The sequence below is a fragment of the Artemia sp. Qi Xiang Cuo genome, chromosome 3 (assembly GCF_049724085.1).
Source record: "Artemia sp. Qi Xiang Cuo chromosome 3, ASM4972408v1, whole genome shotgun sequence".
Taxonomy (NCBI): domain Eukaryota; kingdom Metazoa; phylum Arthropoda; class Branchiopoda; order Anostraca; family Artemiidae; genus Artemia; species Artemia sp. Qi Xiang Cuo.
In genome coordinates, this window is record NC_142796.1 from 79428936 (window position 1) to 79456080 (window position 27145).

At 37.7% G+C, this 27145-nt stretch overlaps 2 protein-coding genes across 3 annotated transcripts in view; both read right to left on the reverse strand.

The window, feature by feature from the left end:
- LOC148954583 (uncharacterized) overlaps positions 1 to 27145 on the reverse strand; it is a 60997-nt gene that overhangs the window by 31742 nt on the left and 2110 nt on the right. For both annotated transcript variants that reach the window (XM_089087160.1, XM_089087159.1), the window contains exons 2-4: positions 17342 to 17550; positions 9904 to 10145; positions 6769 to 7024 (exon numbers count right to left, since the gene is read on the reverse strand). In XM_089087160.1, the coding sequence (XP_088943286.1) occupies positions 6769 to 7024; positions 9904 to 10145; positions 17342 to 17534 (691 nt within the window). In that variant the 5' untranslated portion in view covers positions 17535 to 17550. The remainder of the gene's footprint in view (positions 1 to 6768; positions 7025 to 9903; positions 10146 to 17341; positions 17551 to 27145) is intronic.
- On the reverse strand, positions 20703 to 21533 carry LOC148954584 (uncharacterized). The gene has a single exon (XM_089086352.1). It carries the CDS (start codon positions 21531 to 21533, stop codon positions 20703 to 20705), a length of 831 nt encoding a protein of 276 aa, XP_088942478.1.

Sequence of the window (27145 nt, forward strand, 5' to 3'; positions counted from 1 at the left end):
TTGGGCTACAGTGAATAAAACTTAAAATACACAAGACACAAAAGCATTCAACCAACGACTTTAAACGGAAATAAGCCACTTCAAATTTCTCCACCTTCATCAAAGAGAATATTTTTGAAATATCTTCTAAAATTACTTTTAACTCAAGATATGGATGAAATTGATTTTTAACAAAAATCGAGAGAGTTTAATTGGCACCAAATTTTGGACCTAGAGACACCTTGCGAATCCATAGGTGCCGACCCGAAGAGAAATCAGCACAGTCAACTGCGGGGAGGAATTCCTCATTTTTCGGGTATTTATTACTCACATATCGAAAGAAAAACCATTCACCATCTAACACTCTTTATTTGTTTATTTTTTTTAACAGGGCAATTTCACTGAGGCCATCCAGCAACATTCTCCCTATTCGAACACCAAATATAACTAGATATTTTACTTCAGGCGATTGACCCATTCAAATCAAAATGAGAAATGGACGTGCGTTTAAATTTTCTAAGCTGTTTCATTTATGAACTTACTGGGATCAACCTTCAAATTGTTCAAATGTACCTTTTATGGTCAATAAAGAATCTCCTTCCAAGACAGAAATACGTGGATGGCTTGTCGATCCTCGAAGTCTGCCAGAGAAATATTAAAGGAATCTCCTTGAAGTCCTAACCCATACTGCGGACGAAGCGAAGAGTCTTAACATGAAAGTAAATACTCCTAAGCCAAGTATCTGGACCATGAACTTCCCGAAATCTGCTCCCATTTGTCAGACCTTACCCCACCCGAAATACTAGTGAAAACATGTCAAACTCCTTGACGTCACAGTTTCCGATAATCTTAAGTGAAATATACCTGTTTTAAATATCAACAAACGAGCAAATGCGTCGTTCTCCTTGCCTAAAGTTCTGGATAAATATAAGTACGAGAGGATGAATTCCTCCCGTTTTTGCTTTTGTCATACCGTTATTTGCAATACGTCTGTCTGGTCTATCATCCGCATCTTTCCAGTGAACTTAGCTGTAAAATTGATTTGGTCCAAAATTAATTGTCCATGATTATTCACAAATAGAGTAAAATCCCACGCTCATTCGTCCTGAAAGCCCTGCCTTCCAACTTAAAAGAAAGTAAAATAGCATTTGCTTGCCATCTGCTAATTCCGCCATTTCCAATACTCGCACCGACTCTAGGGAGTTCGCGGTTAAACAAATGCCCAAGAAACATTTATCAGACGATACGAATTTACTATGTCAAATAACATGAATTAAATGAGACACAAAATATAATTATATATTCACTCTTCCTTGTCACTTACTTATTAAAATGAGAAACAAAATATTGTCAAAAAGACAATCTGTATCGGTTGGTAACGGGCTTACAAGGCTCCAGTTTGTTCTGGTGCCTTGTATTACACCCTGTTCATGCCGGTTCAGGGAGCAAGCTTGACCCCAAAACCTTCTGTCCAAGGCCATTGTAAGCTGGTGTCGCCTAGCATCAAGTCATTCTAGGCCTAAGATTTTAAGGCTATCATCATAACTCGCGAATTCCGGACCTAATATCACACGGATTCTGCACATTTATGCACATTCTCAGGGTCATTTCTTTGCTCTTTTCTTAGCCCCAGATGCCAAACAGGACAAGCATACTCTAAAATACTCCTAACGTACAGTTCATAGAAATTCAACAGTGAAAAACGACTAAAACCGAATCGCCGAATTGTAACTAGATTACGAAACGCTATATTCGCCTTCTTAGTACAATTATTTACATGATCCATCCATGACATTTTTGGGTTGAAAATTGTCATATTATTTACAATTGCTACATTTATATCACTTTGACTAGGAACTTCTGTTTTCAAAAACGAGACTCTCATAAGTGTTGACTTTTTTCTATTAATTGAAAGCCGTTTTTCTTAGCAGTCAGCCTCCAAACGGGGAATCATGCCATCTGTACTAATCATGAATCCTAGCTTCTGAAGTATCAGCAATGATAAATCATTTGCAAACTTCGCTCTGTTTTCAAGCCAAGTCGCAATTTTGTTACACAGTATTAAAAATAAAACAGGTCCCGTTTTGGTACCTTTTGATATTCCACAGAAAAGCTGAAGAAATCCGATTGTACCCCATCAGCACTAACACACTGTTGCCGTCCGTGCAAAAAACTATAAACTATCCGAATTAAAAAAATCTCTAAAATCTGTCATTAACTCAAGAATATCCGGATGGCTTGATTTGTCAAAAGCCTTTTCTAAGTCTGCTTGCAATATTTCTACAAATGCATCTTTATTTTCTAGATGCTCCAGGGCTTCTTCCACAATTTTGATGATATAATGTACTGTGCTAGATTCTTTGATAAATCAATACTGACAGGGATCTATTTTATCACAGAAATCTTCTAGTAACCATTTCTTTAGAAAATGTCCGAAAACTTTAGATAAGGTGAACAGGGTAATTCCGGACACTTTGACCTTTTTTTTTGGATTCAAAAAATTCCTCCAGCCAGCAGACTTAAAATCTTGTCGTAAAATCAGATTCATATGAAAGTTCAGACTGTTAGCTTTCATAGAAGAACTAGAAACTTCCGAAATTCGAACCATAAAGGGGGTTGGTGACCTAATTTGAAATTTTTCCATGGTGTCTAGAATTAGCCACCAAAAAATGGGCAATTCCAGACGAGGTCAATATCTTTGTACCTGAAGGAGTAAAAAATCTTAGCTTTGGTTGGTGGTATAAGCACCCCAGAATCTATGTTTCTTCCAAATTTCATGCGCTTACCTTCCGAACTACCGGAGTTATTCAGCTTTGCAGTCGTGGTTTTTTTTTTTATGAAAAACAAATCTCGTTTTTACAATTTGTCAAACCATGGATTATCACGATAATTTTATAATAAAGTGATTAAACCACCACGAGCCAGCATTTAAATAGTCTTCTGGAGGACTGGGGGACCTGAAATTCTGGGCCTTCATCTCCTGTAACTACAGAATCCATCTGCTAACTTCCTTGAAATTCGTATATTAAAAATAAGGTAAAAATAATAAACACGACGACTTCAAATACTGATAAAAGCAAGTTTAAAAGCAAAACACAGAAGAACTAGGTGATCACTGCTTTTTTTCATAGATTTTCTTCCTTTCCTTGTGGCGTTTCACCATTTCGCGAGGCTCGCTTATGGTGAAGGGTCCAGTGCCCTTCAGAGTGAGGGGCCCTCCCAAGATAAACTCTTCTGCGACGTCTGTGATGTCATCGTTCTTGGGCCAGCTAAACTCGTACGTCGCTGCTGAGTCGAGCTTTAGGAACTTTATCTTAACGACCCCTTCATCAACAAAGTCAACAATTCTGCCAAAATAAGGTGAGTCGTCGTAATACACAGCATAATAATGGTTGGGATTCGTATTGATATTTTTCTTGCTAGGGCCAGGCTGATCGAGGTCATCAAGAACACACGTCTCTTCAAGAGAAATGTCATCATCGGTGTCAGCGTACGGTATCTCGGACTCGCTTTCAGTGTCAGACAAGGGAACTGGGGAGTTCGCTTCTCGTAAGAGCTTCATCTTTTGCTTTTGGCACCAGAGGTCTAGGTATCACCGGTTTCTTTCGCTTTAGTTTTCTCTCCCACACCCTTTTTCCTGTCTACCTTTTCCTTTTCCTTCTTGTGATTCTAAAGTTGTTCTAAATACACCTTAGAAGTGATCACTTCCGCAGCTTTCTCAGTGATCTTTTTCCACTGGCCTGGTTCACTTCTCGGTTCTTTTCTTACACTCTCTAACAGGAGCTCTTCAAAGGTCTTCTTCATTGGAGTTGGTGGATTCTTCTCAGGGGAAGAAATGTTGATGTTGACGGTCAGATTGTCACTTTCTCTCTGGACTCTAACACTAATCCTATCGGCTGTTGACTTCTCGTGCTGGTTTCTTTGCTTGTTCTCTTTCTTTTCTTCAAGAAAGGCATCGTAAGCCCTGAGTTTCTGCGGGTCAAACCGCTCTCTGTTGATTTTCGCACGGTTGGCTCTCTCTGGTACGCTAGGATCATAAACTCCAGTTGATGCAAACGCTTTCTAGATTAGAACTGGATCTGCTTGTTTCCAAATTTCAATTATCCTCTTGACAAAATCTGCTTTCGGTTACGTTTCTCAAACATTTTTCCTTTCCCAGTTTGTTAGCCTTTGGTCATACGTGGTTTTAAAAACCTTGAATACGCCAACATCTAAAGGTTGAAACATTTGTGTCGTATAGGATGGCAGCTTCAGAATCGTGATGTTTTCGTTCATTGCATGCTGCACAACTTGCAGCGAAAAATGAGAGCCATGACCGTCAACAAGAAGCAGAACTGGACGTTCTTGCCCAACGCTAGGAATGAACTGGCCTTTGAACCAGTTGTAGAACACGTCAGCCGTCATCTAACCCCTGTCTGTCGCAGCATATGAAGTGTCAGGCAAAGCGTCATCGGATGTCCAAGTGGACCACACAGATTTGCCTTTGAATACGATCAGGGGGGAAGAATTGCCCCTGTAGCGTTGGTGCAACCGAGAACTGTTGTGTTTTCTCTCCCTGTTCCAGCAGTTCGCTGAAAACTTGGCGAGTTCTTCTGTACCAAAACTTTGGTTCTCGAAGGATCAGTACAGAAGCTCGTCTTGTCCAGGTTGTACACCAAGTGGGGATTATCGAGGAGTTCAAGTTCATTCAACGTCTCTGAGAGAACATAAAAAAATCCGTAGATCAAGAACGGATTTTCGGGTTTGTATCTTGAATTCTCTTTGGTTTCAGGCTTCTTGAGGTTGTGTTGTGTCGGTTGGTCGTGTCGTTGTTTGAAGTATTTCCACCAGTCCCAACCAGGAACACCGTCTTTGAAAGTAGTTTTCATATTGTTCACCTTCACATATTCGCCTACAAGAGTGACTATATCGGTTCAGGATAGTTGTCCAACACCCCACTTGTCCATGGTTTTGATGCACTTTGTGAGTGTCACTTCTTCATCTAAATCCAGTTGTGTAGGTCTACCTGCTCCCACTCCTCCCTATTATAGGGGTCAAAGATATAGGTCGTAGGTCACTCATCTCTTTTGGATTCAAGACTTTAGGTACTGGCGTTACAACTGTTTATTTTTTTTTTTTTTAATCATCCGGAAAGGTACCACTCAACAGACATCAGTTTAAAAAGGCAGTCAGAGGTTCAGCTGGAAAGGCTGTGTTTTGTTTATACAGAGTTGCTGGAATGTCTCTAGGGTAAGTTGCCTTATTGGGGTCAAGTCTCTCAAGAACCTTTGAAACTTCGTGAGGGAAAATCACAGGTATTTCAGATGGAACAGCCAAGGGGGGGACATTGGAAATTGGTGGATTGCTTCTGCAGATCCTAGCAAAATATTTATTAATAGTGTTTGCATCGAGCTTATTCCTAGGTCCGTCGTATACGCTTACACTTTACCTTACAAAGGAGCCAGTGAGAAGCCGTATTCCTTTAAAGTAACCGGCTAGGGTTGTGGTCATGAGCTCGTATAATTTCGAACCGTAGGAATTCTCAGCCAACCTACATTCCTAGATGGCAGGTCTGTCATAGTCTCAGCCAACCTAGAGATGTCAGGTGAGGCGGAAAAACGTGTGGTCCTGCTCCAAGAACAAAAAAAGAGAAGAATACCCGCACTACGAATATTTTCTCTAATTTTCGAAACTCTCCAAGGCCCCGTCTCCTCTGGTTTGTCTCCCCAATCGTTTAAACGGATGGGTTTCTAAGGAGTCTAATTCCCTTTATCGCTTTATTACGAAGTACTTCTTTATCACAAAGTACATGTTTCCTTAGATAAATAAGGTTTATCTGTCACTTTTTTAGTTTCATTTATTGTTTTGCCCCACTAATTGGTTTGATGTTTTAAATGTTTTTATATGCTTTAAGTTTTATATTTTTATCAAGACTCTTTTTTATTATTTTTTTTTAACTTGAACTTTTAATTGTCAATTCCCTTTTGTTTACTTTATGCTAATGCTTCGTCGTTTTGTATACAGTATGAGGAGGGAACCCAAATTGGGATTTAGTAGCTTGTGGTAGTCCCTCTTCGGTAAAGCTTTATCTTATCTTTTCCTAAATTGCCAAGAAATAGGATAGGGGTCTCCCCAAGATTATTTGACCTCATGTCTGACAATGACTCAAATTTTTAAACATTAAGTGATGGTTTGCTTTGCTCAAAAATGGAACTTATAAAGAAAGTTCAACCATCTATTAGACACACTAGGAAAGTGGGCAAACTTCAGCTTCGTAAAGACTACAAGAGCAGTTCTCTCGCTCCACTATCATCACCAAAAAGTGTTTCACTATTCCATCTGCTAAAATCAAAGTAGAAAGGGTTTTCTTAATCACCAGAGGATTTGTCTAAGCAACAAGAAAATAAATTGATTCCTCGAAAGAGGTGGAGTTTTTAATTTGATCAGCCACGATCCGTGGTACAAAGATTAAATTGGAAGTAATTGGCCCTGGAATCCCAAATCTTGCTATAAGAAAAAATATCATTTGCTGTAATGGAATTCCTGTCCTATAGTTTTGATTTCAAGCTTGGGTTCAAATTAAAATTTTAGGTACAAAACACGAGATTTGGAATAATTCTCATCTCTCGATTAAAATCCTTCAAGTTCTCATCTCTAATTTTATGAAAATAGTACTACAGCTCAGCAAAAAGAAATAATCACCACCCCCCTATACACATTATTTTGCATTTGTGCTTTCCTTCCCCTTTTGGGTACTTTATTCCTCTCAAATTATATAGGTTTTATTCAAAGAAAAAATGTACAACTTACCAACACTTCTACAAGCAAAAATCAGGGCAGCAGCTATTACACCAGTTGGATACCTTCCAAGAGTGATAAAGTCAGTTTTCATTCGTCTTACGAACGTCGTTGATATCTTAATAACTTCACTGGTTTGTTGACCCAATTCCAGAGCATAAGCAAACCGAGCAACAAACAAACAAGGATCATGGAACGGTATTTTTAAGTTCAGTTTGAAACACAGATCTGAAAATACGTGGAATACATTGGTGACATCTAGTTGACACTGAAAAGAAAAATTCTTAAAAGTAAAATCCGGACGAATAACCTTTATGCACTTATTTTGGAAATTAAATATGAGCTACGGAAGCCAGAAGACTGTACCCTCGAAGGGTTTAGACCCACAAAAGACTAGAATCTTTGTTTGTCTATGTATCAACTGTCTTCAAAATTTTTTATCTGACTCCAAAGCCCAAAATTTTCTTGGGTGTTATCTCCCGCGGGCTTGATTTTTAAGAACTATGAACGATATACTTTGGCGTTTTTACAAACTCCTACGCAGAGGTAATGTTACAGATGGCATTGAATCCGATTTCACAATAAATTATACTTAATTTTAAAGTACCCCTCTTGGTCAAAGCATGAGCTAAAAGGGTCGGCATTATTTACAGAGTCAGAATAATGAGTGTTATTTTCATAATGAGCACCGTTTAGAGTTTAGTAGTTGCCACCAAAGTCTCAACAACACTGCAAATAGTTCAGCAACAGTCCTTAATTATGAATTTTGTACACGATACACCTGCTACTGCTAACAGCTGATCATAGCACAAAGCCACCTGATGCTAGCGAAGCAAGCACTGCGAGGTTGCATCAATTTTTTGGCTGCATTTAGTATCCCCACTCTTCAAGGAAAAAAGGCCTTGCAAACTGAACTTTACATAGTATTTTAAATTTGGTGTAAACACTTTTAATCAGATCGAGAATAAATGGCATTATTAGGGCATTAATGTCGCTTTTTCCCGGGAAGAGTCTTCGAAACCAGTCACGGAGAGAGTTGGGATTCTCTTGAACCCCTGTGGACAAGCATGTGGCCGTAGACTTTTTTTGTTTGTTCTCGGATTAAGTCCATCAAAATCAAGAGTTAATTTTAGATCAACAAATGACTACAACTATGGGCAAATTTTAGTGGTTTTAAAGTTCTGTGACTTAGAATCAGTAAAGAATAGTCTTCGATTAAATTTTAATGTGGTATAACCATATATTGTGTTGCTGAATCAAAAACAAGTAATTTTTAAGTACTTATAGCGTACATTAAACACGTTAATAGCACAATTCACCCTACTCACGTTATGGTCCAAAAATAAAGGATCCTTATTACCGTCATTTGCCAATTAAGTAAAGCCCATATACCGATTAAGACGGGGAACAGAGCGAATTAATTCGATTATTACCAAGAGCAGACATCAAAGAAATGGACTCCAAATGTCAGGAAAACTGACACATCATAAAAGTCTCGACTCTCTCCAGAAGACAATTCAAACAAACAAACAAAAATTAGCAAGCACAGAAAAACGTCCATCAACAGAAAAGTGTCTTCTGTCATCTGGCGTCACTGTACATAATTACAGATATAGCATACAGTTTGGTAAATTTTATTGCAGGACTAGATGATGAAATATCTTCAATAATACTAAATGGTAATCTCCCTTGATATTTCAGTTGTCTGTTCGCCATCCTAATCACACTCTTTTGCTGAAGTCCATACACAAAACAGCATTTATACAAAACGAAGATCTGTTTACAAAGTTAATTCAGATTTGACAGAAAGAAACGTATTAGTAAAAGCAAAAAAAAAGGAGAGAAAGATTAAAGTTTCAGAGGAAAATAATTTTTCATTTTATTTTAAACTGAATTACCTAAAGGACTGGTTTGTGCTAAAAACGGGCAAAAAATACATTTGCCTACTTCTTCATAATAGCAGCTGACACACAAGCAGGGAAGTCCAAACCTTGCGCATATTAGACAACATTTTTTTCAGGAGGGCTTAGATTTTTTCTGATAAATTCTTAGGGGAATTCCCCTATCCCCCTTCCTATATCTAGGTATGAGGGGATAAATCGTGGTCTAAGTAGGGACAAACTGAAATGTAGCTATTGACTGGTTTTTCCAATCTGGCATTTTGATGCGACAGGGCCAATTAGCAACATATACAAAGTCCGCGACAAAATTACCTAACAGGTTTCGATTCTCGAATGCCGAAATATGTAAAATATTTTAAAGAGGTTAAGTTGATAATATAAATTTACATGTCCACTGTAGCCAGTTATGAATTACAAGGAAGACACAACATGAGCAAATAATACTTTCTCTTCAATTAAGAACAAAGGATTTCGTAAGTTCAAGGTTTATGTTACCTACGAAAGATTAAAATTGGCGATTAACCCACAGCTGTAACTTTCACAAAAAGGACAATCTACTTATTAAATTAGGTTCAATAGTTTCAGGCTTATCCATTCATCAGGCCAGAATCGTGACATTGCTCAGCTTTTCTTAGAGAATGACCTAAACTTCTTTAAAAATAAGAAAACATCCCTTCGTCAACAATTTCCAGCCAAGTTTCAACGTATTTAACCTACATAAATGCAAAGCAAATTTTAGAAATGTGATTCGGCAAATATATAAAGCTGAATCTCAGCTATCGAACGGTAGCCGAATTGGCGTCATAGGCCAAACAATAAAACCATAGAAATACAGAAAATAACAATCTACAGCCATCACAGGGAGCTTAAACCACAACCATCAAAAAAAAAGAAAAAAGATCTGATTCCGAAGAACAATTTACCAAGTACCATTTAAATTAATATCTAATGTAATCTATAGCCTAATCTCATGTTACTGTTTTGCATATTAGTTCGACACTCCATTAAGAGTTTAATCTGAAGTAAGAAAATTAATGAAAAGTACCCTTTAATGTTTGACATTCTAAAATACACATTACATTCAGCAACACCAAAATTACCATGTTGTAAAATCTAGAGATGTAGCAAAACTGTTATTATCGTTTGAATGAAATGCAATATCTGAATAAACGACGTATTTTAACTTGTTTCTTCTAGAATTTGAAGGAAAATAAAATCCTTTGGTTCAACAGTACTGGGATCTCACCTTCTCAGCTATATCTATTAGCATTAGCTCTTTATTTTTATATCTGGCAGCCAGGTATACGCAAGCAGCCGCAGTAATTGCCGCAGATCGGCCATAAGTCAATCTTTTCTCAACAGCATCTTGATATATAGATTTGGCAAAGTCTACAACATTTCTGTCACCATCTATCCGTAAGAGTCCGGAAACCTTTTCGATGCGATCTCCTCCTTTCTTAAATGTAACAGATCTGGAGGCAACAATACCTGCAACAAGTATCAGATACATAATAACAGTAAATAATGTCTATATAACAGTGTATAACAGTAAATAATGTATACAACCCGCGCAAGTCAAGGAAAGAATTAACTTTAAAAGGGGAAAATATACTGATTAATATAATTAATCAAAAAAACGTTTTGCACAAAATAAGCTTTTCTTAAAAAAAAATAAAGAACTCCAGTAAACCAAAAATGAACAAAAATAGAATCAAATAATTTACCAAGCATAAAACTACCACAAATCAGTATCAATAAATAAATGAAACCCAAAACAAACAGAAATTAAAATAAGTCAAACTCAAAACGAGCAGAAATTAATACGAGGAGGGTTCTAAAACCCAATGCTTGATGAAAGCCAGAATGTAACTTCATTTTTAATTAACAAAATTCCTTTATGTTTTCACTTTTATAACTTTTAGATATCAAAAAGTTATTAAGGTTTTAAGGAATAATTGTCAGCATATGTATATTAAACAAACAGTGCACATTTTTTTTAGTAAATTCATTTGAATTTGTTTAAATAAAGTACAAATTATATTCTGACTTTTAGAATGCATAGGGCTTCGAACCCTAGCCATTTCAATTTCCAATCCAATGAGCCCCTTTTGAAGTTTATATGACCAAACTTTCTATAAAAAACCCTATATGTCCCCAGGGCATAACTTACAACCCACATTCGCCATCCGATCACTTTTGACTATTAATAAGGGCACTAACCCTCTCAATTCCCAATTGAATGAGTCCCTTTTGAAGTTTCTACGACAACACTGGCCAAAACTTAATTTCCAGAACTTTCAACTACGTTGAACAAAATGTCTACCTCATGTGTTTGGGGAAAAGGTGGGCGTGAGAGGGGCGTTAATTGCCCTCATTTCTATAAAACCTTATATGCCCCTAAGGCATAACTTACAACCCTTGCGCTGAGAGCTGTGAGGGGAGTGTCATCCTCAATGACATAATTTCCGGACTTTTCAACTACGTTGCACAAAATGGCTATCTGAAACTTTTTATTGGATGTTTTTGCGGAAATGGTGGGCGTGAGAGGGGGTTAGTTGCCCTCCTATCAGTTTCGACTAGCCTATTAAAAACGACATTAACCCTTTCAATTTTCAATTGAATGAGCCTTTTTTGAAGTTTCTACGACAACATTTTCTATAAAAAAAAACCTTGTATGCCCCCAGGGCATATCTTAAACCCATTGCCTTGAAGGCTGTGGGGGCTGGATCGTCCTCAAAGACATAATTTCCGGACCTTTCAACTACGTTGAACAAAATGTCTATCTCAAAATTTTGATTGGATGTATTTGGGAAAATAGTGGGTGTGACAGGGGGGTCAGTTCCTCTCTAATCACTTTCGACTATTAAAAATGCCAATAGCCATTTGAATTTCCAATCGAATGAGTCCTTTTTCAAGTCTCTACGATAACAGTTTCCACAGACACCTTATATGGTCCCACGGCATAACTTATAACTTTTGTCATGAGGGTTTTGGGGTGGTTTTCATTCTGAAACATACAAATTTCAGAAATATCAAATACGTTTAAAGAAATGGCTATCTCAAAATTTTGTTTGTAAGTATTTGGGGAAATTGTGGGCGTTAGATGGGAGGGTGGGGGGGTTTAGTTGCCCTCCCAACACTTTTGACTATTGAAAAAGGTACTAGCCCTTCGAATTTAAAATCGAATGAGCCCTTTTTCAAGTTTCTATGACAAACCTTTCAATAAAACCTTATATGTCCCCAGGGAATAACTTATAACCCTTGCCCTAAAGGCTATGGGGGGAATGTCCTGCTCAAAGATATAATTTCCAGAACTTTTAGTTGCGTTGAACAAAATGGCTATCTCAAAATTTTGATTGGATGTGTTTGGAGAAATTTTGGGCGTGAGAGGAGGGATAGTTGCCCTCCAATCACTTTCGACCATTAAAAAGGCACTAGGCCTTTCAATCTCCAATCGAATGAGCCCTTTTTGAAGTTTCTACTACAAAAACTTCTATAAAAACCTTATATACCACTGGGCATAACTTACAACCCTTGCCCTGAGAGCTGTGGGAGGGGGGGTCGTCATCCTCAAAGACTTAGTTTCCAGAACTTTCGACTGCGTTGAACAAAATGGATATCTCAACATTTTTATTGTATGTTTTGAGGGAAGTGTTAGGCACGTGAAGGGGGTTAGTTGCCCTCCAGGCACTTCTGACTATTATAAGGAGCATTGATTAATTGACGTTTTAATTGAATGAGCCCTTTTTGAAGTTACTACGGTAAAGCTCTCCCCGAAATGCTCCTCTGCCCCCAGGACTGAAATTGTAAACCGTGTCTTGGCGGCAGTGGGGGGAGTGTCCTACTCAAAACATAATTTCTATGGGGAAATTAACTATGCTGAACAAAATGGCTATCTCAAAAAATTGATTGGATGTCTCTTAGGAAATGGGGGACGTAGAAGGGGTGTTAGTTGCCTTCCAATCACTTTCGTCTATTAAAAAGGGCACTAGCCATTCCAATTTCCAATCGAATGAGCCCTTTTCGAAGTTTCTACAACAACTCTCTATACGACGTGCCCTGGTCTAGAAAAAAAATAAAAAAAAAATAGGTCCTACACTGTGCCAACATCGTTTTTTACTTAGGCAATAGATTGAGTAGAGTGTTAGATCTCCTAATTGCATTACAATTAAACAAACTTCCTTAAAATGTAGCTCACGCAAAACAGCGGTTGTGAGACTCTTCTTCCATGTTGAGAATATGTCAGTTTAGGCTACTCTGTACTAATGGAACATATATTTTGTGAACTATATCAGTCTTTTTATTAATTTCCCCTTTTTGTTCATAGAATATTTACAGAGGACGGCAAACGAACGGGATTTTAATTGCAAAAGAAAGGATTGCCAAAATTGAGTTGATCGACTAACGTACTATCCATAGACAAACTAAGCGCAGCTACCCAGATGTGAAAAACATTCTGAAGATTTTGCACGATTAGGAGAGCAAACTGTTACCAAAATATATGATATTCTAGCAATTTAGTCCAGCTACGAAAGTGGCTTCTGTAGAACGTCTGAAACACAAAAATATATTTATCGTTCAAAAGAAAGCATTTTCTTTTTAAATTAATAAATTTTGAGCTGAAGCTTCGATAACAATGGATTACTTGCAATTCAAATGGAAAATGAAACAAAATAAGAAAAGGAAAACATAGAGGCAAACATCTCATTTCCCTTTTTCAAAAGTGTTTACTTTCCCTTTTCTAACTGTGAGCTGAAAGAAAATACACTACGACTTTCAAAAGCATTGACTCTAATATGTATATAGGATCTCGCTGCTTGGATTCGACTTGTATGCGCCCCAGTTCAGTCAAAACCAATGCTGTGAACATCCTTAGATTGGACTAAGCTTGTTTTGAAACTCAGCTGATTTAACTGGTTTTGCTGGCTATCAGGATAGTCATCTCCAATCTCTGGCCAAAAGTACTCAAACCTTCTTGAAGATTTCGGGACACGAGGTATGGGCAAAGGGACAGAGCGCATGGATTTTCATAGGAGTATGGACCGGCTCGAAATTTTGTAAAAATGTATCTACAGCCAAGGAGACCTTCTCAAGGTCTTAATCCGCCAACTTTTTCAGTCCAGGGGCTAGAACTTTTTAAAGTTTCATGCTTTGGGGACTACTATCCAGGGCTTGGCCGGCTCTTGGCAAAAAAAAAATCTACTTTTGGCGTTGTAGTGAAATCGTTCCGCATAGTTCTGGGCATCGGCCTCGCACAACGCCATTATTCCAACGTTTTCGATTATTTTACCGTCTGAAACTCGGTAGACAGATCGAAATTTTCATCAAAGGTTGGTCTTTTATATTTCGTGAACAAAAATGGAGCCTAAAACGAAACGAAACACTAAAAGAGTGAAATGGAGATAATATAAAATGACTCCGCCCATTTTGTTAAGTAATTTAAATAGAAAAGACAACTATAAGAACTATAGCGCATTTAGTTCAATAGCATTATTCCTTTCTGGCATACAGTCCATGAAATTAAGTTGGACAGTTTTTGATTCTATCTGAATGCTCTCGAGTGCAGTTATAGCCCAAGTTGTGGCGACGACCGTCAAATCTTGATGCAAAGCTGGTTAAATTGGTGACAAACAACTTTCTGCTTCCAAACTCTCATCAAGGGTTTGCCTTCTTAATCTCTAGAGACAATACACATTACTTTGATGCTTGACAAGGCTAATTCCATTAACAAAATTTAAATTAGAATCACGTTGACCAAAATCCATAGTTGCCAATTGAAACTAGAATTTATTGAGAAAAGTAAAGTCATAAAAGGAAAAATTTAGAGAGTATCTTCTTTCATGAGATATGTTTGATGTATTTCTACTTGTTCAGGAGGAATTAGAAAGGAAATGGAGGTGAAAGAAAAATGAAAGATGAAAGAGCAAGGAAACTTCTCCAATAAATTTGAGACCATCAATCCTTCTGGCCCAGGCACAAGAGCACTACAAAGTGTCTGAATCTTCCGACTTCTTAAAATTTTGAAGGCTGCACAACCACTGTCCCAAAATGATTTCTTAAACACTTTCTTTACACTTATATAAATAGTTAAAATGAAAATATAAACATAAGAGGGGAAACCTTCTTAGAGGGGGAGGGGGGATATTTTCCAGGGGGAAAATTTTCAGCAGAGGAAATATCTTAAAGACTTTTAAATTTGAAACTGTAATCGTTATATACACGCAGGGGGGATTTTCCACGGCTGGGGAGTTTTCCATAGGGGTGAATTTTCTTGAACCTCTTTTCTTTTAACATCATAGCAACGCGTGACAGCGTTGTTTATATATATATATATATATATATATATATATATATATATATATATATATATATATATATATATATATATATATATATATATATATATATATATATATATATATATATATATATATATATATATATATATATTCAGCTTCTCAGCTGAAAGTAGTCGGTGGAGGTAGGGTTGGAAAGGAAACGGGCCACTTAATCCCTCGAATCAAACGGACAGAAAACCCTATATGGTTTCCAATTAAAACAAGGTACAACATGCCTACCTTTCTGCTACAAAGCTGGTGGTAGATGAGGGATGGTGTTGGAAGGGCCAGAAGGCCAATTTAGTTCTCAAAACAAGACACTTTTAAATTCCCTACATGATTTCAGTTTTAAAAAGATGCAAGATGCCTCCCTTTTTGGTAAAAGGTTTGTGGTGTGGAGGGGAAGAGGAGAAGCGCTGGATCAATTTGGTTCTCCAACAAAATATATCGAAAATTCTTAAATGATTCCGGTTTGAACAACGTACAATATGCTTATCGCTGTTCTAAAGAATTGGTGACAGGAATTGCACGAAATTTGAGGAGCCAGAAAGTCAAAATAGTTATTGCTAAAATTACATTAAAAAAAAGCATTATGCTTTTGAGAAGAAAAATAAGAAAACTAGTCTCACAAGTTAGCGACAAATCAGAAAAATGAATTGACTACAAAAAATTTCAAGGGATCATTTACGCTCTTTGTTAAATTATGAAAATGTCAGATACTCCATTTTTGGTAAAAAAACAAAATCAAGATCGTTATAATAACAGTCTCATTCTAACTGGATGCACAGCAATTTTGAGAAGCACTTTTTTAAACAAGTTTCACTATGTACAATAAATAGGAGTTTTAAAGCAAGGTTCCTGAGGACCCTTATGTGCCATTTAAAATTCAATTCATTAGGGATCAATTTACTATTTCTGGGAAACCAGGGATAAATATAACAAACTAAACAAAAAAGCCCTTCGTCTAGTTTCTGATTACACTTGCCTTGCTCAGGTGAGATTTCAACCATCAAAAATGTGCCTCACTGCAACAAGACTATTCCTTTTTATATACCATTTTGTTAATTTCAAAAGAGTATTACGGCTTCGGAACATACTGACATTGGTTCAAAGCTGCATTTTTATTTAGTTACAGATAAGCTGGAAACTTAAATAATCTCAAACGCTTGATTATAAAATTTTTATAAAACTTTTTTCGACAAGATATGACAAGGGAAATGCTATCAAAAGCTTTATAGCAATTCCCCAGAGTCCAGGATATTTTTTGGGTATTTCTGCCTGCAGCCATATTGATACCCTCTTTTACATTTTACCTTCAGATCCTCGTTAGTGCTAAGCTTGACTAGCTCCTCTGGTAGCATCACATTCTTCATTTCTATTTTATCAAATGAATTTATGATCCATGGTGGTATTTCTACTGTGAGAATATCTTCAAATCTGATTTTAAAGTCATCATGCAGGATAATTAGATATTGAACGTATGTCTGAATATACCCATCAAGGCAATCTACCTGTCATAAGTTTGAAAACCGGGAAAATTCGCGCCGAATAATATTGTGCTTCATATATTTCAATTTTCAAAGAAAACCTGAAATTACACCTTTGTCTTTTATAAACTGAGGTTGTCCTATTGTAAGTATAAATTAATGTTATTGAATTCTTTTAACAAACCTGTTAAATATGCGATGTCTATTTTCAAATTGATCAGGTTTTCTTTTAAATCTGGATCTTCACTTTCCAGAAATTCTAAACTAATTCAAAAATTGAATAAAATCTTTTTAAATATGCACCTTTCAACAACCACTGTACTTCAATATATAAAGGCAATTGTTGGAAGTCTTCATCATTCTCATTGCACAATTGTGCAAATAAATGGAATATTCAATGCATAGCTTCTTATTTGTGGACTGCATTAATTAAAAAATTAAAGCTATTGGTTCAATCAATCAATTATCTGCAAATTGTTGGTGGATGACAGTACATTATGATTACTGTTTTTACAAATAACAGTCACTGAGCTTCTAAATATATAATCTGCCTACACTGACAGGCGAAGTCAAGTCAAGAATCTAGTTCTTCACAATCTAAACCAGACAAATTTTTGTGGACCCACGTTTACGAATTGTGAGCCCCTATTTTTTGCTGTGCCAACGTATACCTCCGTCAAGTCTCCCGTGAACCCCTAGGGGTCCACCTGGATCGCTTTGGGAATCACTGGTCTACATGAATAATCTAAACTATATTACAATATTATTGCTTTATTCTGTGCCCAAAAACTAGATTGCTTGTGGAAATTTTTTAAAGAAAGCAAGTTTTTCTAAAGGAAGAAAAGAATAAAGCGTTTACCTGCACCCTCTCCCTCATGAGTAACAAATCTGGACACAAGTGAAGCACCACCAGTAGTATTCTCAACAAACTCTACAGATGCATCAACAGCAAAAGCATCAATTATAGTCCCACATTCTTCACATACTAGTTCTCCACTTTTTCCATCACAAGAAACATTTGTGCTGAAACAGCTTGGACATTTTTGGTCCATTCTCCCTTACAGATATCTAAGGATAAAAAATAAGCATTACATTATTAAGCATCATGACAAGCAATGTGCTTTATTTTATGTGTATTAATGAAAAATAAGCAAGATTGCACTAAACTGCAACAATTACTATGATCCTCCTCCACCAAATTCGGTTTAGAGCTTAAATAATTCCTCCTGCAATCTTATTTTACCCAGTTTGAGGAGGTTGTGCTTTTCATTTGTTGGCAGATGAATTGCCAAAAACTCAATATTTAGCAACATATCTTCCCCAATCTTAATCATATAAAGCTTTCTTTCATTATAGGCATAGAAACTGGGATCAATTCATGCTTTACGTATAGCTCACTATTTGGAACAGGAGCATTCAAAAGAACACCTTAGACCAGTGGTTCTCAAATTGTGGTACAAGTACTCCTTGGGGGTACACAAAAATTTTTGGGGGGTACATGACTGGCCAAAAAAAAATAAATAAAACAACCCTTTAACTCTAGGACGGGCAATTTTATTTATAATTTAGCTACAGTTTACTTAGTACTGATAACTGAGAAGGGGTACCTAAAATGTCTTGTGGGTAAAAAGGGGTACAGTGTCTAAGTAAGTTTGAGAACCACTACCTTAAACCATCCTTAGATAATCTCTCTAGAAAACATCTTGTCTATGGTCCTCAACATAACTTCAAGTTTTATAATATTGGTTTAATAATATATCTTCTGATTCATAAAAACTATTTGAAAACACCATGCACCTTGATGATCCTTTTATTTAAATCTTCACTGTATGCACTATCCTTTCTAGTAGTGCTACCTAGGTAAATAGAACCAACACACTCTGTCAATTTCTTGTTACCTAGAAGCCCCTTTTCAACCATGTTTATTTCTAACTTTAAGAAACTGGGCCTTCTTGATATTGCTTCTTAAACGTATCCCCACATGCTGAAGCTAAAACCCATCAAAATTTATTAATTATGCCAATAATATCCTGCTCCCCCATAGCACCTATTATGCTTCTTAGGACTAAGTCTGCAAAACTAGTTCATATAAACAGAACAAAACCCATTTTTACTTAACTCTTGAGTGAACTTGTTAGAACCTGTTAACTTGTAGACCATTTTGTAACCAAGTACTGATTTGGTCATAACTAAATTATTGTGATTAAAAAATTATAGCTCAAGATAGTCATGGCTATCCTCTTTCTTACACCAAATTGGCAGAGCATATATTCATATCAAAACAGTACATTTACAGCATTGGCTGCATTTGTTTGTTGACTAGTTTTTCTGTATCAATTTTTGAAGTGTCAACTCTTGTGTGTCACAAGAGTTCATGTAAGATTTAAAACAATACTTCAAGTTGCTTTACTAAGGTAAAGTTTTAAATGTCTATAAGTTAAGAGACTATTAACTAGATATTTTGGTTTGTTAACATTTGAATTGATATTTACCAGAGTGCTGTCAGGAAATATTTGGGTCCAACTCTGCAATTTGGGTCCAAACAGAACTTAAACTTAAGCAGATACACTTTTTAGTTACATTATATGCCAAATCTCAGATCAGTGTAAAATAAATGGACTTAATTAAATCACTTAACGAGTCTTAAAACAGAACTCTCCTTATTTTTTTCTGGGGAAGTCTTCAATTAAGCAGGCGTGGTCAAAGTAGATATTATATTGTTCTCAATATAAAGGATTTTAAGTGATGGCCCCCAGTCATGACTCATAGTACAACTTAGGTAGCTCTTGACTTACTGACTTGACTTAATGCTCCTGCTGGTGGTCCAGCGTAGAGAGACACGTGACTCTTCGCCTCCATCCGGAACGGTCTTGTGCAAGCGTGACTGCTTCTTGTATATCAGTGCTGATCATTGAGAGGTACTGGGTGAGGCTGTCCCACCATCTGAACCGGGGCCTTCCGCGGGGGCGCTTCCAGCCATGTGCAGGGGGATCAAAATTGAAGAGAGTGCTGGCGGGTGTTTCTGCTGGCATGCGGACCAAATGGCCGAACCACCGTAGGGTTCGTGCAGCGACCTGACGAGAGTTGGGGGTCTGATCTGTTAGTGGCAGCAATCGGGTGTTCGAGACGAAGTCGTCCCATCAGATCCTTTCAATACGTCTCAGGAACTTTGTTTCGGCCACATCTATCGCATTACGACCAGAAGCAGCAGCCTGTCAGGTCTCAGCACCGTAGAGACGGACTTGGGTTACGGTGATGTTGTAGATCCGCATTTTTGTTTTTCGGCTGATGTTGGGCTTTGACCACACTGAACGGCATAGTTGTGCCATAATTGATGCGGCTTTTCCGATGCGCGACTGAACTTTAGTTTTGACTGAGCCATTTTCCGTGATGACAGATCCAAGGTAGGTGAAAGACTTGACAACCTCCACGGTGTGCCCTGATACGTTGAATGCAAGCGAGCTGGCGGTGTTACCTGCGGAGTCAATGATCATTATTTTTGTTTTCTGCCAGCTAATGTGTAGTCCCACTTTCAGGGCTTCTTCCGACAGTGTGTTAAGGGCTTCTTCGAGTTCAGCTGCAGAAGTGCATATCAGAGCAATATCATCAGCGAAGTCACAATCGGCTAAAACTCTGTCGCCATACCTTAGTCCGAAGGGGAGCTGGTTCGTGGTTTGATCCATGACATAATCAATCACCGCGTTGAACAGTTCAGAAGCAGCAGCACAACCTTGCCGTACACCGGTATTTATTTCGAACAGTTAGCTTCGACGACCATTAACCTGGACGGAGCTTTTTGTACCAGTGTAGAGCGCCTTGAACAGGCGACAGTATTTATCCGGGAGACATGTTCGATCTAGTATCAGCCAGAGAGACTCACGGTCAACCGAGTCGAAGGCTGCTTTAAAGTCAACAAAGGCGAGGTATGCTGTACACTGGAACTCAATGACCTGGCGTACTGTGAAGATCTGCTTGGTCATGGATCTGTTCGGCATGAAACCTGCTTGCTGAATCCGGCGGCACTTACGGATGAACTGGGTACTTCTATCGATTAACGTCGTGGCAAATAATTTGCTGGGAACCAACAGGAGGGTGAATCCTCTGTAGTTGAAGCAATCACTTCGGCTACTTTTGCACTTCCATAGAGGGAGGATTATCCCTTCCTTCCATTCTTGTGGAATCAGTTCAGTTGTCCAAACGAGGGAAAACAGCATGTGCAGTCATAGTAGCATCGTCGGTCCTGCGAATTTTAGCAGCTCTACGGTGATCCCGTAAGTTCCTGGTGCTTTGTTGTTTTTCATCCTCCTCAGAGCATTCTGTATCTCTTCTACAGAGGGAGGCTCAGGCTCTGGGAGATTTTCGCTTGTTGCTTGCTCAGCGGATGCGACTAGGTCGGGATCGACGTCGACTCTGTCAGCGTTCAGCAGCTTTGTGAAATGCTCCTTCCATTGATCAAGTTGCGCGGTTTCATCTTCGAGCTTTACGCTGGAGGTGGATTTAACTGCTCCTATCTTTGGAGGTTTCACCTCGCTGAGGTATCTAATATGCTTGAAAAGCGACATGATGTCACCTTTTTGTGCTGCATCTTCTAGCTCATCAGCTTTTTTGTCAACAAATTGTTGCTTGTCTTGGTGGATAAGTTTTTTCCTGACCCCGTTTAACCGTCTGTAGGAGGGCATATCTCCGGCCAGCCGCACTTTTCTGCGTTTCTCAATGATTCGCAAAGCTTCTTTCGACAGCCAGGGCTTTTTTGAGTACAGCTTTCGACCGACGGTCTCAGTGGCGACCTCTAATATATTGTTTTTGTACGTCTGCCAAAACGTGTCAGGGTCAACAAGGGTATTCAGGCATTCAAATCTGTTCTGGACTTCAACTAAATACTTTTGGCGGAATTCCTCGGTTTTTAGTTTCTGAGTGTCCAACTTTGGTTGGCATCGTTCTGTAGGCTGGGCTTTGAGTCGTAGACGGAAGTTCGCAGCAACTAATCTATGGTCAGTATTCCGGATCTCGGCGCAGCGATAGATTTGCAGTTTGTGACTGATGACCGCCATCTTTGGTTGACTATAATATAGTCAATCATCTTTCGCGTGCGCCCGTCATTGCTATACCATGTTGACTTATGAATGTCTTTCCTGTGAAACAGGGTGTTTGTAACGACCAGTTTGTGCATGGCACACAGCTGGAGGAGTCGGGTCCCATTTTCGTTCAAAGAATCAGGGGTAACTGGACCAATTACAGACTTAAAAGCTCCGCTGAAGTCAGATACAGTTGCATTGAAGTCGCCTACCACGACCAAAACATCATGAGGGGAAATCCGAGAGAGAGCAGCTGTCAGAACCAAGTAGAATTTGTCTTTCTCATCAGTTGGAGAGATATTCTTGGTGAATAGCACACAACAATCGTCATCTTCCCGTGTTTGTGGTTGAAGCGGGCAGTGAGTAGTCTATCTGATATTGGGTTGTGGGATATGAGAAATTTCTTTGCCTTCTTGTTTAGAAGCAGGCCTACGCCACTGTTTCTACTAGAAGTTTGGCCTGACCAAATCATCCTGTGATCAGAACTGGCAATTTCTTCATTGCCTGATCCTGTCAAGTGGGTTTCTGTCATTCCAAGTATGTCAATTCCACATCTCAACATCTCAAGCCCTAGAAGGTCTTTGGATCCGGGGTTATTCATGGTTAAAACATTCCAGGTGGCTATTCTAAGCCCACCTTGGTCAGCAAGGTTCAAAAGACGTCCAGGGACGTGCCAAGGTCGTAAGGAGTTAAAACGAATAGGATCCGAAGCTTGAGTAACATTTCTCTTCATTGCAATTATTTTCAGGAGGAGGGTCGCAAGCCCAACCGTCCCTAGGCCTGGGTTCTGATTGACACCAGGGAAATCCTGGGCACTGAGAGACCCTGGGGTGGGCTCCACCCGCGCCCATGAGGTTGGGGCAGCCTTGTTCGGAGCGATTAGTTAGGGAGTTAAGCCCCATATCCAGTGGCACATGGTCAGCAAACAAAGTTTGCATCCTTCCGGACAAACTCCTCTGCCACCAGGTAGGTCTTGATCAACTTTAATTTTATCATTCTTTTTTGGCTTTTTGGATTGCTTACAAAAATGCTTCAATTCTTTATACAGTTTAATGCTTTCTATGTAATGTTTTTCTCCTACTGAAAGAACCACTTGAAGATTCATACAATATCCAGATAGTTCTTCATCAGTAATTGTTGACAGGGTGCTATTATTCTGTATAAAAATCCAAAAGTAATCTCAAAGCTTTTTCAATCTTCAAATCTTCGTTGATAGTTTATATCTAGTAAACTTAGAGACCTTTCCATTACAGAGCTACAAATTAGGTCAAAATACCACTCAATTCCTTTTATATGCTCTTTCTGAATATAATAATTGATTTACCTAGAAATTTCCTTTTAAGCTCAAAAAGAGGTTAAAATATTGGCTAAAAAGTTATTATTTGAGTAGAATTCCATTTTATTAAAGTTATATAGTCCAAAGGCATTGATTTTTCACAATCCAATTGGATAAAGAACTTATAAATCATCTACTCTTGCCATGTTTATTTTATGCTCTTGAAATTAACAACATCTTCTTCTGTGGACTTTGATAATTTTAGACAATTTTTAGTGTTCAGAAAACACAGCCTTTAATAGGATAAAGAGGGCTAACAACATAATTGAGCATGGCTAAATTAGGTGTTTTAATCATGGCAAAATTAGAAGATATACAAACTTGTTTATTCAATTGGATCATGATAAATCAATGCCTGTGCATAATATAACTTTAACAAGCCAGATTTATAATCAATTAGTAAGTTTTTAACAATGTTTTAACCCTTTTCCATAGCCAAAAACAAAAATTAAAACTGAATATCAAAGTAAAGCAACTATTGTACCTGGAAGAAGCATAAAAATAGGCATCAAGTGTTATTCACCTAATAGTAATGGTAGCTCAGTAATGGAAAGGTCTCCAAATTTACCCATTCTGAAAGTATCAACAAAAGTTTTTGTCAGTATGAGGGACTATTTTTGTGGTATTACCATGCTGTAGAAAGATGGCAGAGTATTCATGTAGCCTTGAATTTGTAGACTATACCTACACTAAGATGAGGGGTTCCTAGTGGTGCAAGGTCCTGTATGGCTGCACAGTTTGCACATGCCAAACACCACCACTGAGCAGGATATAAATATATCATAGGCAACCTTTAATCCCTCACCCTATAATAACAGCTAACCTACTGATCCTTCAGTTGAAATATAACCAGGAAACTTTATAAGAATCATGAAGCTATACTAGCTAAAGAAAGCAAGCATAACCAAAAATTTTTTTTGGCAGTAAACTTACAGCAAAGAACCTGGTTTGTGATTGACATCTAAACTAACTACTGCTTCATGAGCTGAACTAGCAAACATCAAAGAAACTACAGATTATCTGAATCAATATGATTTCAGTATAAGACCTAGTTGGTGATTGATATCTAAACTAACTACTACTTCAGAAGCTGAACTAACAGATGTCAAATTGCAGATGAACTGAACCACCAGTTTGTGTCTGTTTTAGTAGTACATCAGATATAGACCTACCCACTATTAGACCCAAACAAATCCACCATCCAATGCAGCCTATTGAGATTTATGGTCTAAACATCCTTAAACAAATTAAATTACTAGATGATGATTCAACTTGTTAGGTGCATCCCATACTGTGAGCCAAGGTTTCCTCTACCAGTTTTTGTCAACTGCAGACTTGAAGGCTTCAATACTGGGAAACATAACTGCATTCTGACTAAGGAAGTTCCATAGGCTGACTATGCAATTACAAAAGAATTTATTTCACAGCCTGGTGTTAGCATGTTTTTGGTAAAGCTTCAAGGGGTGGCCTCTAGTACTCTATGAACTTACTATCTGGACAGGTTGGGGATCACACTCTGGCCATATAATAACTTGTATATCATAAATACATCTCCTTGCCTACTTCTATGTGAGAGATGGTAATTTGAGCTTAAGTAATTGGGTAAGATATGGAAGATGTTGAAAATCCCTTTTTGCACTTAGTTGCAAATTGCTGTGCTGATTCAGAGTTGATATCTCACCCTTATTGACTGGAGTAGCAATTCACATCCCACATTCTAATTTTGGTCTGATCAGGCCATGTAAGAGCTTGGTGATCACTGCTAGAGATCTTCAGCAGAATGGTCTTTTTATTAAACCAAGAGTTTGTTTGGCACTGGCTATTACAGACTGTGTGTGAAAATTAAACTTAAGCTTATCATCAACCAAGACTCCAAGATCTTTTTAGCTATGACTGCATATGAGGGGCTGTTTTGAACCATGGCTGGATTCCATAAAATACTGGCACAGATGGTTACTCATGATATTTTTCAATTGGCTACAAATTGTCTCACCCTCTATTCTGACAATGGTTGTTTGGTACAGTCAACCATGAGTCACTACAAGTGGATCTTGACCATATTCATAACTGGGCAACAATATGGCACATGAGTTTCAATTTTGACAAATATAGCATTATACATTTTTGCAAGTCTAACTCATGTTTAAACTATACTATGCTCAATCTACCTTTAAATAATACAAGAGTTGTGAAATGTGGATGGAGAAAGGGATTTTGGTATTGTTTTCAACAACCAGTATAAATTCTGCTCAAACTGCAAGAATACAGTGTCTCATGCAAACTCTGTCCTTGGCCTCTTAAAAGAATTATTTCCAGTAGATCTCCCAAGTTTTTGTGAAGTTATACAAGGCCCTTGTCAGGCCAGTGCTTGACTTTAGAATGTGCATAGCATCACCAGGGTACAGGGGTAATGTACAGCTTCTGGAAGGAGCACATAGGAGAGCTGTTACAGTAGTAACAAGGATGAAAGACAAGTTTTATGATGAACATTTGAAGTTGAAATCATCTACACTGGCGTACTGACAACAAAGAGCCAATATGCTAATGACCTGTAAGCTAACTTCACAAGGAACTCTCTCTGATTCAGTTGTCAACTTACCAAAATATTGACATTAGTGCAAGAGAACTTTCAAAGAAGCAGTCCAAGTCATCAGTCAAAACCTAACACTGTCAACAGTTTTTATCCTGCCATGTAGTCAGCCATTGGAGCAGTCTCTCATTTACAATAGTTTCAGCCCCCCAATGATGAAGCTTTCAAGATATTACTGGATGTCAAGTGGAACGGTGTTCCCCAGAAGCGCCAGTGGGATGCACATGATGTTTCATTGACCTGACCACATCATTAACTATAGAGCAATTCACAGATCAAAAAGGATCCCAATTCACCCCAAAGTCAAAATTAAGGTAATAACAACATAATCCAATCCAAGATTGAATTTTTTACTGAAAGATGAGTAGGTCAAATCAAGCGTCTGAAAAGTAAAAAAAAACGGTAAAATTCTACTTTAGTTACTTTTGGCTATCTTGGAAAGGAGTTGGGTTAGGAAAATGAAACTTTCAGGGATGGATGTACATGCTAAGGTATGTCCCGGGAAGGTACTTTGAAGTACTTACCTCCACTCCTCCCCCCCTCTATATAATGGTAAATTACTGCACATTATTAGTTGTTTTAACTCATATTTCATCCTATATTACTATCATAATTATAAATCACTGCTTACCTTACACAACTTCAGCTTCTAAGCTTGTTCATTAAAATATATTCCAAAATCCTATTTAAATCCTAAACCATTTAATTTCCTATCCTTGCTGACTATTGTTATGGTATAATAAAACCAGTTTTGTTGTGATGTCACAAATTTGCTTATCAGAAACCCTTACCCTTGAGGGTAGCAGGCACATGCCAAACACCTCTGTGTTGATAAGACCATTTAAACTGTATTAATTAGGGAAAGGATTTGACAAGAGGGACCAGTAGAAATAACCTAATCGTTTTTAGAGGACAAATTATGTCATGGAAAGATGTTTTTGAAATCCCTCTTCCACCCAAACACAAAATTTTCTAAAATTCTACTATAGAAGCTTTTAAAGTATTTCTAAAGTACTAAAAGACAGAGTGCTAAAAACATCAGAATCGACTTCAAAGGAGACGTTATATCACGGGAAGCGGTTTTTAAAATCCCCCTTCCCCCAAAACTCAAAATTTTCCAAAATTCTACTTTAGAAGCTTTTAAAATGTTTCTAAAGCACTAATAGATAGAGTGCTAAAAACATCAGAATTATCTTCAGAGGACGCCTTATATCACAGCTAGATGTTATTTAAATCCCCCTTCCCCCCAAACTCAAAATTGTCTAAAATTCCACTTTAGAAGCTTTTTAAATATTTATAAAGCACTAATAGATAGAGAGCTAAATACATTAGAATCAAATTCAGGGGACACGGTATATCACGGGAAGAGGTTTTTAAAACCCCCCTTCCCCCCAAACTCAAAATTTTCCAAAATTATACTTTAGAAGCTTTTTAAATATTTCTAAAGCAATAATAGATAGAGTGCTAAAAACATAAGAATCTACTTCAGAGGACACGTTATATCACGGGAAGAGGTTTTTAAAACCCCCTTAAACCCAAACTCAAAATTTTCCAAAATTCTACTTTAGAAGCTTTTTAAATATTTCAAAAGCACTAATAGATAGAGCGCTACAAAAAACATACTTTACTTCACAGGACAAATTTTGTTACGGGAAGATGTTT